Raw genomic sequence first — 14912 nt, forward strand, 5'->3', positions numbered from 1 at the left:
GTGGCTCTGGCTCCTCCGTAGCTCCCAGCTTGCCAAGGGGAGGGGTGGGCCATACGGCCCATACCTAGCTATCTTTCTCTGGCGTCTTCGGAGACTGCACCTTGCCGGTACCACCAGAATTCGACTGACGAGCTTGCGAGGCCACCGGAAACTGCGTGCATCTCGTCACTCTCATGCATTTTTTTTTTTTTTTACCATGGAATCACGGCACGCATGGCGCATCCGTACGGCACTCCTCGGCACTCCTCCTCCTCCCCTCACTCGCTGGCCTGGCTGCGTACCAGTCCTCCAGTGCCACCCTGTTGCTGTGCCTCCTCGCCTCAGTTACATGCCGTGAGGCCGGCGATGGCAGATGCAGCTTGCGGCGCCCCGTCTCCGACCATGTACCACTTCCAAGTTCCAACACGCCTGAATCCACACGAGAAAATGGGTTCTGCATCCACCAGAGCCCGCCGCGCGCAACCAGTGACCAGCAACCTGGGATGCTGTTGCTACGCTCCCGGTATGTCGACGGCGGCTGCGTACGCAGCAGAATGGCGGTGCAACTTCAGCACGTCAACGCTTACCAAGTTTACCATTCGGCATAGTGCAAGCTGTACTGCCCATCCCGTCATCTCCAATACTTGCTCAGCTACGGTGGGCTATCGCAGGTAGTGGCTCCCGGCATCTCGGGACTTACGTCTCATAGCGTGATGTGCTATCCAGGTATCTTGGTCGTCGCACAGTCGCACTCGCTGAACTCTACCTATCCTTGGCCTTCACACGACCGCCGATTTCACTACTGCGGTAGCCGCAGATGCCCGACGCCGTAGATGCCGCGCATTCTGCAAAGTTCACTGCCATCCCAGAGTCACCTAAGCCCAAGACGATGGATGCGGGTTATCTTCCAGTAACTCTGAATGGCTCCGTTGGCATGCTCAATTCGCCCACGCCCATGGCCAAGCCATGCCTGTCTTCTTGCCTCTGAGACCCGGTTATCCAGGGTCCTACTGTAAGGTTCTCAAATCGTGATCATCGATTGATTTTCCTGATGCTTCGCTAGCTGCGATTTCCTCCTCTCTCTCCATTTTCTTTTTTTTCTCTCAACTAAACTTTCTTCTGCAGCATGAATGATGAGGCTCCTCTCCTTCGCCGTGGAGACGGCGCTAGAGCCGGTCAGGCCGAGAGTAAGGGTCGTTTCAAGCCACTATCAATATTCAGCTTAATGGGGGCGCCCCGGCGACTTGAAATATCTCAAGATTGCTTCAAATTTCCCCTTCCTTTCCTTGCGCTTCGGCCGCCTCGCCCCCGGCTGCGGCATCTTTCCACGCCGAAATGATTTGCTCAGGGCGCTCTTCTCTTGGCCTCTGGAGACTGGAGGGGTCTTGTCATTCTTGTGCGCGTAAAGCTGCATCACAGAGCAAGGGGAAACCCTTTCTCGTGTTCTTTGAATAGACTTTTTTTTTGGTTTCTAGAAGGAGTCGGGTAAGGTAAATGAACCAAGAGGATTCTGACTGTCAATCCCCTGGCCATGTCAGCCCCATTTTATACGGATACGAGAGGGAGTTGGTCTTGGGACCCTTCGGTTTGTGACTTTGTCCACGGCTGTGTAAGCGCACTACAAAGATCTGTACATGTTCGTACGTGTGCTAGGCGTCCTCACCCAGGCCTCCTTCCGGCAAATGGTAAAGGATTCAAGCTACCTGTCACCTTGCCGATAGCGAGCACGAACTTCCAAGGGGGAAACAGAACCAGTCGGCACGAGAGTACACCATTGCGGCGGTTGTGTTTGGGCAGATAATGTTGGTTATCAAGAGATTTGGGGTAATGTAGGTAGAGTTGTTAGACCGCCCGCGTCAAGCTCAAAAAGGGTGCCATCGTGCCATGCGGCCGGTTTCAGATGAAGTAGAGACGATGGTGAGGAACGATTTAAAGGGTGTTAAAGACGCCCGGGCACGCCCCCTTGAAAGATTAGAGAATACCCATCCCAAGGAAATTTCCCAGGAATGTCGACGCTGGGCTGGGCCAACGCGATCATCCCAACGACCCGGCCGAACGAACACCTCTTTACAGTCAGGCAGTTTGCACCCTTTTCACCACGGATGCGAAGAATGGTGAAACCAAACCCGCGCCGGCCAAATTTGGGGGGCACGGGGGTCACGTCCAAGGAACAACCGGGCTTTGGGAGCGGGCGGGAGCCACAACTTGTCAAGGACTCGAGATTGCGACTTGTCTCTGATCGCCGTCAGGACAGGGGCGTTCCTGATATGATTATACGAAGTATTACACCTGTACTCCGTACGGATTTACATATGTGTGAGAACTTGAGAAGGGGGAACACATCGGTAAGCCACTGCCGCACAATTTATGCGCCACTCGCGAGCGTTCAATCCCATCATCATCATCATTTTCAACCCGCAAAATCCACCACGAGTCCTGGGCTAAGGCGCGCCCCCGATAAAATCAAGTGAGGCGAATAAAGGTGTCCGCATTTCCTGGAAATGAGCCGGACTTGTGCAGGACTGCAGGTAAACAGTTGCCCTGGACACGGGCCGTGGCCCGTATAACACTGTAATCCAAAGTTTCTCCATTTACCTAGTATATATCCTTGCTTTCGGCCGCAATTTCGATATGTCGTTGCGGGTATCAAGACCATGGCCCTCTCGGATGTTTCTTCACCACGCGACACGCGCCGCTCTTTGCTCAGTCAGTCCAACTTATGGATTCAACGAGCGAGTCGCGCGCGACACAAGCGTGATACCGCAACACGGAGGGCACGTTTTTCCCCTTGCCTTTCGCGTCTCCTTTAATTCTTGAACCAGCTGGCACGGACCTCCCGCATCCAGTCCGACGGATGCCTTGGGGACGATGGACCTTACTTTGGTGTCAAAAGCGGGGAACGGCCGGCAACCCGTTCGACAGTCCGGCCCGTCTCACCCTTTCCTGCCACCATGATCGGTCCAAGTACCCATCCCGAGCTCTGTGTTGCTTCCGTAGGACGCTACCAGCCAGGCTGAGGGGAGACAAGAGTTGGAGGGATAGGGTGAGGACTTGGATATTCGATATTCCCGCATACAGGGATCCATCTTTAAGAAAATTCGATTGCATCTGGGGAAAGGGACGCGTTACCATCATTGCGTACGACGAGGCGAAGAAATCCCACTTCCCGACACTTTTGCGCCAGATGTTTAGGATGTTGGGAGTTTGCTTCCGGTCGATCAGTGAACCTTTTCCCCCGGAATTTCCCCTCATCAGGCCTGGACGCTCGTAACGCTTTAGAGACAGCATTCCAGATTGTTCCCAGTCGCTCGGTGGTATGTATCCGTACTCCGTCCACGGCCGTCAGAGGAGAGACCTGGATATGGATACTTATCTTGTCAATTCCGCTAGTACTTCATTCCAACGATTCTTCGTCTCACTGCCACGCTGCGGGCCAGTTTGTAGTGATGTCATACTTTTCACCGATGTCTGCCATGTTGCCCGATCTGCCAAATTCGGCGTACCAAACGTAAGCTAGGTAGTCGTGCGCTGTCAAGACGACTAGCAAACTGGCGGACTGCTCATTTTCCTTCGTGGTAAGGTGGGAATAGCTAGTTGAACTGGAGGAACAGGCCGGATCGTCGCAAGCCAGATGGCGCATTGAAGTTTTGGACCAGAACTAATGGTACCTAGCCATCACCTAGCTGTGCAAGCTCCCGTGTATGGTAGCTTTTCAGGAACTGCTCCTGGCGTCCTGCTGTTGTCCCACGCCCCCCTTCTTTGTTAAATTGATTTTTTTGGTGGCTTGTTGGTGACCTCTTCCCGAAGTTGCCGAAGCCCTCCCTGGTAAGCGTTACCACACGAACCACGCGAGGAATGTCTCTTATCATCCAACGGCATTTGGAACTTCTGATTGATCTTGCGTATAATTGTCAGTCGATGGAAAAGCGAGAATGATGCCGGCTATTCGCCCGTGCGTAATGACGTTGCCAACAGTCGGTTTTTTGGTGTGAATAAGATGAAGCGAAGAGAGACTGCGGTTGATCGTAATCATCTGTGCCCAGATTGTCACTGACCTGCAGTCCTGCACCAATGTTTTGGGGCAATCATGTCTCAGATACATAGACCTCAGATGCAAATGCGACTAAAGCAAGAGAGCTCCTGCAGCTCAGCTCTGTCAGCTGGTTGATCAACATGTTGATCTTTGTTTGGCAAGAGGTGCATCCTCCATCTCTTGTGGCGTTGTGGCTGGAGAATTAGGGTAAAGCCTCAGCCACATGTACCGCCACATTCTGCCCAAGCCACATAGGAAGTTGCAGAACCGACATTCCGACCGACTAACCGACTACCTCACGCGTCGAACCTAAATCCCGCCCAAGCAAACCGAGCCCGAGGTCGGGACCTTGCTGCATCTGCCGTCGGATTATTTTGCCGAATTTGGCTCGCTTTCACGTATCCCGCCCCCGGCCTCCGCATGCCGACGCACTTCGCAACCGCAAAGCTGCACTTGACCGCCCGCCGTTCGAGGGCTGGCAGAAACTCGGCAACCCAACTCAACAGAAAATTGGAGGGGCTGTCCCACTTTCGCGATCTTACGATATCTGGTTGCACGCTCGCCCTTCCAGCTTCGACATCGTCACCAATTGACTGCGACAGCTTTCCCGATTACTCCAGCTTCGCGGTTGTCTAGTGAGTAGCACGTGTTTCCTATCCATGGCATCGACTGACCTATTGTCCTTTTTCGCAATTTTTCCAGATTTCCCTAGACCCGTAACGAAAGAGCTAGCAAGCTCCCAGCTACACGTCCAATCCCGCTTTCTGTGGAGAAAAAGAGTCCTCAGACACCATCTTCAAAATGTCCGAATTGACTACCCGCAAATACTTTGACAACATTTACATTCCCGCTGGTCTGATCGTCTTCGGATGCTTCATTACCAAGCGCGAATGGACGCCGTACGCTGTTGCCCTGGCGCTCGCGCTGGCAGCCTACAAGTTCAACGCCATGCGTGAGTTCGGCCCCTCTCGGAATACCTCGGAATTGCCCACTGACGAACCCCCTCACGCAGAGATCAAGAAGGTCCTGAAGCCTGATACCTTCCAGGACTTTGAACTCAAGGAGAAGACCATCATCTCGCACAATGTCGCCATGTAAGTCGTACTTCCGAAGCTTCAAAGCCCGGAATTCCCAGCTGACAAGCGTCCGAAGCTACCGCTTCAACCTCCCCAGCGAGAAGGCCATCCTCGGCCTGCCCATCGGCCAGCACATCTCCATTGGTGCCAACTGCCCCCAGCCTGATGGCACCACCAAGGAGATTGTGCGCTCCTACACTCCCATTTCTGGCGACCACCAGCCCGGCTACTTCGACCTCCTGATCAAGTCCTACCCCACCGGTAACATCTCCAAGTACATGGCATCGATGAAGGTCGGACAGACGCTCAAGGTCAGGGGTCCCAAGGGCGCCTTCGTCTACACCCCGAACATGGTCCGTCACTTTGGTATGATTGCTGGCGGCACTGGTATCACTCCCATGCTCCAAATCGTCCGCGCTGTCATTCGTGGTCGCCCAACCGGTGACAAGACCGAGATTGACCTCATCTTCGCCAACGTTACCCCTCAGGATATCCTGTTGAAGGAGGACCTGGACGCTCTCGCCAAGGAGGACGCTGGCTTCCGTGTGCACTACGTTCTTGACAAGCCCCCTGCGGGCTGGACCGGCGGCGTCGGTTACGTCACTGGCGACATGATTACCGTAAGGCCTCCCAGTGGATCTCGTATCCTGCGTGCAGAGCTAACCTATACTACAGAAGCTTCTCCCCAAGGCTGCCGACGACGTCAAGCTTCTGCTTTGCGGTCCCCCGCCAATGGTCAGCGGTCTGAAGAAGACGGCCGAGACTCTTGGTTTCAAGAAGGCCCGCCCCGTGAGCAAGCTCGAGGACCAGATCTTCGCTTTCTAAGCTTGTCAAAGCTAGAGAAAAGTCGGCCTAACAAATTAAAAACTACATTGCGTGGGAGGAAACGGCGTTCTGCATGTTGATGGGCACCAGGGGAAGTCGATATAGATGCATTTCCAGATTTCAAGGTGCTGTTCCAAGGGTCCCGTAGATAAGAGCTTCTGCATTCGGATAGCTTTGTTGCGACTGAGCTGTCGTGTAGAAAGTGTGCCCCACCTTACATAATGCCACTACATCCTAATCCCTGCAAGTTGACGTCGCAAAGTGAACCGACCACTACTTCGTGTGAACCAGCGTGCCAGGCTACAACCACGAAATTTCTCTTTCTGTCAAAGCATTTCACAACACAACCCCGTCGACACTCAGCGCCATGTCAGACGGTACGAAAGCTCCGAGGATAGCGATCAGCTTCGGCGGCTCCTCAAGCTCAAAAAATAACAAGAAACCCTCGCGCCCAGACCCACCTTCATCACTCGGCAAACGGTCAAGAACGAATGCGCTAAACAACTTTGACTCGGACTCCGACGGCGAGCGCGATCATGGCCGGGGACGACACGAAGCGATTACAGAACTCGGCGGCGACTCTGATCGGAAACGAGAAAAGAAGCCCCGCGAGCTGGTGATTGAGAAGCAGAGCAACCGCGACTGGAAGGCGGAATTGCGCGGGCGCCGGGGAGGCAAGAATCTGTTGCCTGCCGAGGTGCAGGCGCAGCGAGAGCAGGAACGGAACGGCGCGCAGCAGGAGGTAGAGAGAGAGCCCGCCGATGCTGAGAAGCAGATACAATGGGGGTTGACCGTCAAGAAGCGCAAGACGAGCGAAGAGGGAACCACACCCAGAGAGCAGGGTGAGACAGCAGCAAACGACGACGACAACGACGGCCAGGGCGGCGATCGGTCACCAAAGGAGAAACGGGCACCTCGTACAGCGGACGAAGACGCCATGGACGCCTTACTCGGAAACAAGCGCCAGGAGGAAGAAGACATTGTCATCCAGGCCACGGAGCAGGATGCCTACCTCTCCGACATCAAGCACGTGGGCGAGGACGCGACGCTCGCAGACTACGACGCGATACCGGACGGCGAGTTCGGCGCGGCGCTGCTGCGAGGCATGGGCTGGGACGGCAAGATGCGCGGGCCCAAGAAGAAGCAGCCGACCGAGAGGCGGCAGAACCAGCTCGGCCTGGGGGCTAAGAAGCTCGAGGGCGCCGAGGACCTGGGGCAGTGGAACCACGGCGGGAAGAAGAAGAGCGGACGGCCGCGGCTGGACGAGTACCGTCGCGAGGAGGAGAAGAGGCGCAGCGAGCGCAAGGAGCGGAGGGGCGAGAGCTATAGGGATGAGAGGGATCGTGAGCGGGAGAGGGACCGAGATCGGGATAGGTATGGGGGTGGGCACCGTGATAGGGAGAGGGAGCGGGATAGGGATAGAGATCGGGATTATTACAGCTCCAGACATCGGAGCGGCGACTCAAGACGATGAAGAATCTGCGGGGGGTTCAGCGAGAGGCTATCCCTGTTTCAGGTCATGGCAGAATTGAATAGTTTGTCCACGGATAAATAGACCAACCGGACATGTTATTCATGACACTCCCAAAAAGAAATCCATTAGGTAGCGAGGGTAGCCCGCGGCGTCGGTGACGCCCATCAACATCAGTATACTGGGATCCAGTTACCATCATGACTTCGGAACACAATACCAGAGCATGGCCGGACCGATTGTACGTGATGTGATGCCTTGAAAGCCGCATCCTACTCAGGTTGTTTCCCACGTCCAATAAGGCCGAAGACTCGCCGTGACTAGACAGCATTGATTGATGTCGGCGCTGCCTCCGCATTACCTACGTCGTGTACTTCCACCTGACCGCTGGTTCATTGTGGGGAGGTGGAAACGCCCAATATTTGCAAATTATGGTACGCAAGTCTTTAGTCAAGTGAGAATCACGGAGGCCGAAGAAACCGTGATGAAAAGACTTCGAACCCCATGGGGCTTCGCTGCATCCGTCTGGGGATTCCCCTTGGGCGCATGATCCACACAGCCACGCAACCCTGAGGGTTGGTTGAAGATACCCAGGTCTCGATATATGTGGCGTCTTCTCGTGGGCATCAATAACCACAGTCGTTATCTGTTTAAAGTTTGTCATAGCAATGGTGCCCCCACGAAGGCTTCCCTCTGTCGTGTCATGGAGAAGGAACTCTCGTGTCATGGACCACTTCGACCTCGGAGGGCAGTAACCGCTGTGGGCTATGGACACCTGCAGTTCGTTCCATCGGTCTTGTTTTTTTCTTTTCTTCCTCCTTTGCCATCCTACACATATCTCCTCGGCCTTTTCCTTCTCCTCAGATAACATTGCTTCGTTCAGCACATTCTGGGTCGGGCATTTCGTCAACTCCATGTTTACAACTCAGCTTCAGCAGTATTCCATCGATTGCCCATTTCATCATGTCGTCTATACACGAAAAGCCTGTGTCCTCTGTACAGGAAGTACAAGATAAGGAGATTCCCGATACGATTGCCTCCAACCCGGAGGCTAAGGCTGCCAGAGACTACGAAGAGCATCACAACTACATGCAGACCGTCTCGAAGTACCTCCCCGCGATCAAATGGTCCATATTCTTCGCCATGACCATCGTCGGCGAGGGGTACGACCTCGCTCTGATGGGCAACTTTTTCTCCTTGGATCAGTTCCAGAACCTCTTCGGCTACGCTCCGCAAGAGGGCGCTGTCAAGGAGATCCCAACACTCTGGCAGTCCTTGATCCTTACTTCAAGCCAGGCCGGTCAAGTTGCGGCCATGTACTTCGCCGGTTTGTCCATGGACAGGTTCGGCTACCGAAAGACGATGATGTTCTCTCTCGGATCGATCATGGTGCTCCTACTCGTCAACTTCTTCGCGCCGGCGGTCTTGCCCACGGGAGGCTATAAGGCTGGTCTCGGCATGATCTTCGCCGGCGAGTTCCTCTTGGGACTCCCTTGGGGGGCTTTCCAGGCCTGCGTTCTTCCCTATGCTTCCGATATCTCGCCCCTCAAGCTTCGTCCGACTCTCACCACTTTCGTCTCCATGTGCTGGATTTTCGGCCAGCTCTTCTCGACGGCGGCAATCAAGGGTGTTGCGAACATTGAATCCAACGACCTCATGGCATACCGCATCCCCGTCGGCATCCAATGGATATGGCCTCTTCCTGTTCTCCTCTGCGTCTTCCTTGCCCCCGAATCGCCTTGGTGGCTCATGCGCCAGTCTCGTTCCGACCTCGCGCGCACTTCCCTTGCAAGACTCAACAAAGATCCGACGTACCCAGTTGACGGTCAGGTCAAGGTCCTCGAGCTCACCAACGAGCAGGAGAAGAACAGCCAAGAAGATTCCAATATCACGTACCTGGAGTGCTTCCGTGGCACCAACCTTCGCCGTACCATGATTGTCGTTACCATGAACTTGACGCAACAGCTCTGCGGTTCGGCTCTTATGTTCTACTCGGCCAAGCTATACCAGAAGGCTGGCATGAGCAGTTCCAAATCATACGACTTTACGCTGATTCAGTACGCGATCGGCATCATCGGCATCGTCTCTTCTTGGCCCCTGATGAACTACGTCGGACGCAGAACCATCTGGCTCTGGGGATTGATGGGCTCCATCATTCTCATGACAGGTGTCGGCGTGCTAGGTTTCCACAGCGACCAGCACCCGGCAGTTCCTTGGGTCATCGCAGTCATGCTCGTGATATTCACAGGAGTCTACAATCTTTCCATCGGACCTCTCGTGTACGCTATTAACCCCGAGATTCCTTCGACCCGACAGAAAGCCAAGACACTTGTCATCGGCCGAGTAGCCTATCTCATCGCAGGACAATTCAATATGTGGCTCTTGCCAAGAATGCTGGAAAACGCTCCTAACGGATGGGGTCTTGGACCTCGGACGGCGCTGGTGTACGCTGCTATCAACGCCGCTTTCTACGTCTGGGCCTACTTTTGTCTGCCGGAGGTCCGGGACAGAACTCAGGCCGAGATGGATGAGCTTTTCAAGCTCAACATACCTGCTCGAAAATTCCGTAGTACCGAGCTGACGGCTGAATAAGGTGGTTTGTGTTTGTCAGCTGTTGCCCAGCAGTTGTCCAATCTCGTCTGGTGGAAGAGATCGAAGGGAGACGTCCCTGCTTCCTTTGTATTAGGCCCAGTCCAGTTTCGCGTGGTTTTGGAGTTCAGTATTGGGATAACGCATTACATGATAATTATGAAAAGTAAAAGTTTTGAAAATTAATCTCCCTTAATGTATGTTTGAGTAACAGAAGCTACCTCCAAGAAGCATGTCTCGGCACTGCTCTGTTATATGTGCAACATCGGTGATGACATACTCATCCCAATCCAAGCTCTGTTAGTGGCTCAGGGGCTGCCGGCACCAAAAGGTGCAGGATCCTTGGCCCCTGAATCGTGTTCTCGTCCGCCCCACCACAGCTGCCGCTGCGGCTGCTGCCGGAACTTGGTGGACTTCCCAATTTTGAGCTCCTCTCGTCAGTTCGAAACCGTCTCTCCTACATGCTGCGATCTGCAAAGCAGCCACAACACACGAACACGACTCCAAAGCAGGGGCTTGACAGCTTCCTTTAACCCAATGGCCATCGAGTGCCGGCCTTAATATTTCATCTCTTTTTTTTCCTTCTTCTTTTTGTGAACACGCTACCAGCTAAGACAAGCCACAATGCCTCAAAAATCCCCCAAACCGAAGGGTCCGCCGCCCACCGACTACAAAGCCATCGCCGAGCAATTCGCCAAATTGAAGCGCCAAAGGGAAATTGAGGAGGCTAGCAGATCCCCCGAGGAGATCAAGGCGGAAAAAGAACGAGCACTCCTTCGCGAGAAGCAGCGCGAGGTGTTTGAAGGCCGGCGCAAGAATGCCTACGAGCGTAGATGGTGGTGGACTGTTGCGTTCTGGGCGTGGATGCTGTGTCTACATGCTATTGGCATCGCCTTCTTCACCAGCGGCTTTCTCCTGACGCGACTGGTCCTCGACGAGAAGTCCAACTGTACGGCACCCCCGCTCGAGCTCTCGTCGAGCTGGAAGGGCCAAGGCACGGTCCAGGGCGGTTGCTGGCACCCAAAGTCGTTTGACAAGGCCGTGGTCGTCATCGTCGATGCGCTGCGGTACGACTTTACGGTTCCTGTGGAGGACCAGGCTCCTTTTCACAACGCGTTACCCTTCTTGCACGAGACTGCCGTCAAGTCCCCAGAACACGCTTTCCTGCGCCCCTTTATCGCCGACCCGCCGACTACTACTCTCCAGAGGCTGAAGGGTCTGACCACTGGTACACTGCCCACGTTCATCGATGCCGGTAGCAACTTTGCTGGTACCGCTATTGAGGAGGATAATCTTCTCATGCAACTGAAGGACGCTGGGAAGCGCATCGCGCACCTGGGCGACGATACTTGGATGTCTCTGTTCCCCGGTTATTTCGAGGCCAACGTGAGCAGAGCGTACGACAGCTTCAACGTCTGGGACTTGCATACAGTCGACAACGGGGTTATTGATCACATCTTTCCTCTCCTCAAGCAGGAGCAGAAGGGTAAGTGGGATGTTCTCATCGGTCACCTCCTTGGTGTCGACCACGCCGGCCACCGTTACGGACCAAACCATGCGGCAATGACGGCCAAGCTCCAGCAGATGGATATCTTCATCCGCGATCTTGCCGCTCAAATCGATGACAATACTCTGCTCGTCGTGATGGGAGATCATGGCATGGATAGCAAGGGCGACCATGGCGGCGAGAGCGACGACGAGGTCGAGGCAGCTCTGTGGATGTACTCGAAGCGCCCTTTCTTTGGTCGGACCAAGCCCGAGTTCAAGCAGCCCCCGAGCATGGCCAAGGTCAGACCGGTCAATCAGATTGACCTCGTACCAACTCTGGCACTTCTTCTGGGAATCCCGATCCCTTACAATAATCTGGGACGTCCCATTGAGGAAGCTTTCGCTGGCAAGAAGGGCAAAGCCTGGGATAATCTGGCGGCTGTATCACGGTTGACCGCCGCCGGCATCCAGCGATACCAAGACTCGTACTTTGCTGCCCGTGGCATTGATCAGTCCAAGAGCGCCACGGCCGGTCACGTATCGAACCTCTGGAGGAAGGCCGACCGTTCATGGCAGTGGAAGAATCACCAGGAATCCTACGGCTTTTTCAACATGTTCCAGGAGGAAACTCTGCGCATCTGCAAGGACTTGTGGGCCCGTTTCGATGTGCCCAAGATGGTGACGGGTATCGTGGTCATGGCGGTCGGAGTCATTACTCTGCTTGTCTATGCCTCGCGCGACGAAGATGAGGACTTTGCTGTTCTCGACGATCTCGAGCTGGACCAGGCAGAGATGAAGCTGGAACTGCAGGGTGTCCAACCCGATGGAACTGCGTCGTACAAGACTCTCCACGAGAAGATCTTCCTTGCGGCAATTCTCGGCGCTGTACCTGGAGCACTGGTTGGCGCCGGATACTCCGTCTTCACCGGCCCCGAGGATCTGGTCTACGCTGTTGCTGGTGGCGCTGTCACTAGCGCGCTAGGTGTCCTGTTCTCGCTTTATGGCTTCGGCAAGACTCTTCGCAATCTTCTGCCCAACAATATCTGGGGTTGGCTTGCCGTTCTCTTCACGGTCAGCCAGTCCATTGGTTTCGCATCAAACTCATACACCATCTGGGAGGATTCGATCCTCCTCTTCTTCATCACGACCTTTGGCGTAGCGAACGTCTTTGCTGCGTTCTCGGTGCCTACGATGCGGGAACGCACCCTCGCGATATACCATTCGGTTCTTTTTGTCATTCTTGGTCGGCTCGCATCATTTTCCAAACTCTGCCGTGAGGAGCAAATGCCCTACTGTACTTCGACCTACTATTCCTCGGCTACCTCCTCAACGTCTTCTACCTGGCAACTGGCCATTCCTTTCGCCGTCGCCCTTATCCTGCCTTCCATCATCCAGTCTTTCCTTCTGCCTACTCGCAACTGGGAGGGGCTTGGACCAGCATGGATTGGTTATGTCTACCGCATTGGCTTGCTTCTGTCAGCATCATACTGGGTTCTCGATGCCGCCGACAATGGCGATTGGTTTCCAGACCTGCCGGCCCAGACCCTGAAGAATGCCGGAACCTACATGGCCCAGGTGATTCTCGCTCTGGTTTTCGTAGCGGGCACTACCGCCTTTGTCTGGGCGCCGCCGCTGGTCTCTATCTTCAGAACACCTACAAACGCCGGCCCCCAGATCACTGTTTTGGGTTATGGCAACACGCATGGCTCGAGATATCTGCTTCTTCCAATGAACATTGTAGGAGCCTGCATCCTCCTGTCCAAGCCTATGGGAGGTGGCGCTTTGGCCCTGATGTTTTGGCAGATTCTCTCGCTCGTGGAGATTCTCGACCTTAACTCTTTGACAAACGAGGCGATTGGACCCATTATGCTTGCAATCATTGGTAACTTTGGGTACTTCAAGACAGGCCACCAAGCTACACTCAGCAGTCTCCAATGGGACAGCGCTTTCATCCCGCTATTCACCATCAGATACCCATGGAGTCCCATCGTCATGGCCCTCAACACATTCGCGGGTCAAATCGTTGCGGTCGCGGCCGTTCCTCTCATCGTACTCTGGAAAGTGAGTCCCAAGAGGAAGGGAGTACTTGAGAGCGTCGGCAGAGCGCTGGGCATATTTGTTGCCTACTTTGCCGTTGAGTCTTTGGCAACCATGGCGTGGGCTGGGTGGCTGAGGAGACATCTCATGCTGTACAGAGTGTTCAGCCCCCGCTTCATGATGGCGGCGGCTCTGCTGCTGGTGGTAGACTTGGTTGGACTTGTCATCACGCTCATCGGTGTCAGATCCAACACGATGGCGGTGAGCGAGGTTTTTGGCTGGGTTGAATAAAATTGCCGTTTTGGTCAGTTCGATAGAAAATCGAACAACAATATCACTGTATCATTATAATTGTATAGTCATGGGGAAAGCATCCGACCAGGGAGCTAATAAAGGCAGTGTGTGAACAAAAAACTGAGGTTTGCTGCGCTGACACCCGTATTATTAGCTTTGTCCTTTGCCTCGGTAATACCCTGCCACAACGTATCGGTGGTTTGGAGAATGGACAGGCATTACAGGACGATGCGCCTCTTTGAATGAGATCAAAGGACAGCCGGTTATCAGGCAGATATGGAACATGCACCTGGCAGAGCATCAAGCGCTCCGCCCATCGGAGCATTGGTCAATGGCAGTCGCCATTCTACGTCTTTGAACCAGTTGCTTCGATGCTGGAGCTGGGGAGCTTGGCCAAGAGCTCTGGGTTTTGCGTGCTACCCTGATTATATAAGCCAGTCTTTCGATACTTGAGATGGTTTCCGGGGACTTCCAAAATTCAGCAAAGGTTGCCGGGACCGTAAGTATCAGGGAAGCTCCCAGATGTATCAGGATCTGTGCACAGCAAAACCCCACTTGGGTCGGTAATCAGCTCCCAGGCCTGGCGCCGCCTGCCGCAGGAGAACCGTGGCCTACGTGCCTAGTTAGAGGAGCACAGGGCACGTCGTGGTCTGGCAGCAACAATTGTGTGTTATTTTTTTTTTCTTCTTGGTTCCTTTGCCCTTTCCACATCTTCGGATTGCGCCTGTGCTAAGGTAAGGTACCTACGGCTGGTACCCCGGGAAGCCCAAAAAAGTGTCCCTCCCTGCTTCTCACGACATTTCGACCGCAAACGAAAATTAGAAAATAGGAAGAAAAAAGAAGACCATCCACATCCACATCCACATCCACGTCCCACTCTCTCCTCCCACTTCGTAACCCGCTCCGCTCTTCTTCAGAGAAACCCGCCCGCCGCCGCCGCCGTCCCGAACGACCAGATCTGCTGAACTGAACACACACAAAAAACCCACACACACACACCCTGAGCCGGTTTTATCCCAGTGTCCCTCTGCCTCTGAACTGTGCACATTCATTTTTCCACCCTTCCCATCGACCATCCCTTCTCTCTTTTGATCTCCGCACATCGCTGCTGCTCTCGTCA

The 14912-nt window shown here is 54.3% G+C and overlaps 5 protein-coding genes across 5 annotated transcripts; all 5 read left to right on the forward strand.

Annotated features, from left to right (window-relative positions):
• Nucleotides 1–213: 213 nt before the first annotated feature.
• Nucleotides 214–654, forward strand: CCOS01_02281 (uncharacterized protein; the record flags this gene model as incomplete). Its single annotated transcript, XM_060450472.1, has 2 exons — nucleotides 214–364; nucleotides 398–654. 2 exons carry the CDS (start codon nucleotides 214–216, stop codon nucleotides 652–654), a joined length of 408 nt encoding a protein of 135 aa, XP_060319122.1.
• Nucleotides 655–4813: 4159 nt separating this feature from the next.
• On the forward strand, nucleotides 4814–5913 carry CCOS01_02282 (NADH-cytochrome b5 reductase 1; the record flags this gene model as incomplete). The annotated part of the gene is made up of 4 exons (XM_060450473.1): nucleotides 4814–4964; nucleotides 5025–5106; nucleotides 5165–5708; nucleotides 5764–5913. The coding sequence occupies 4 exons, from the start codon at nucleotides 4814–4816 to the stop codon at nucleotides 5911–5913; spliced, it is 927 nt and encodes a 308-aa protein (XP_060319123.1).
• Nucleotides 5914–6280: 367 nt separating this feature from the next.
• Nucleotides 6281–7387, forward strand: CCOS01_02283 (pre-mRNA-splicing factor SPP2; the record flags this gene model as incomplete). The annotated part of the gene is made up of 1 exon (XM_060450474.1): nucleotides 6281–7387. The coding sequence occupies one exon, from the start codon at nucleotides 6281–6283 to the stop codon at nucleotides 7385–7387; it is 1107 nt and encodes a 368-aa protein (XP_060319124.1).
• Nucleotides 7388–8347: 960 nt separating this feature from the next.
• Nucleotides 8348–9976, forward strand: CCOS01_02284 (uncharacterized protein; the record flags this gene model as incomplete). Its single annotated transcript, XM_060450475.1, has 1 exon — nucleotides 8348–9976. One exon carries the CDS (start codon nucleotides 8348–8350, stop codon nucleotides 9974–9976), a length of 1629 nt encoding a protein of 542 aa, XP_060319125.1.
• A 621-nt stretch (nucleotides 9977–10597) lies between these two features.
• On the forward strand, nucleotides 10598–13789 carry CCOS01_02285 (GPI ethanolamine phosphate transferase; the record flags this gene model as incomplete). The annotated part of the gene is made up of 1 exon (XM_060450476.1): nucleotides 10598–13789. One exon carries the CDS (start codon nucleotides 10598–10600, stop codon nucleotides 13787–13789), a length of 3192 nt encoding a protein of 1063 aa, XP_060319126.1.
• Nucleotides 13790–14912: the final 1123 nt, after the last annotated feature.

The sequence above is a fragment of the Colletotrichum costaricense genome (assembly GCF_030867565.1).
Source record: "Colletotrichum costaricense strain IMI 309622 chromosome Unknown Scaffold_2.1, whole genome shotgun sequence".
Lineage (NCBI taxonomy): Eukaryota > Fungi > Ascomycota > Sordariomycetes > Glomerellales > Glomerellaceae > Colletotrichum > Colletotrichum costaricense.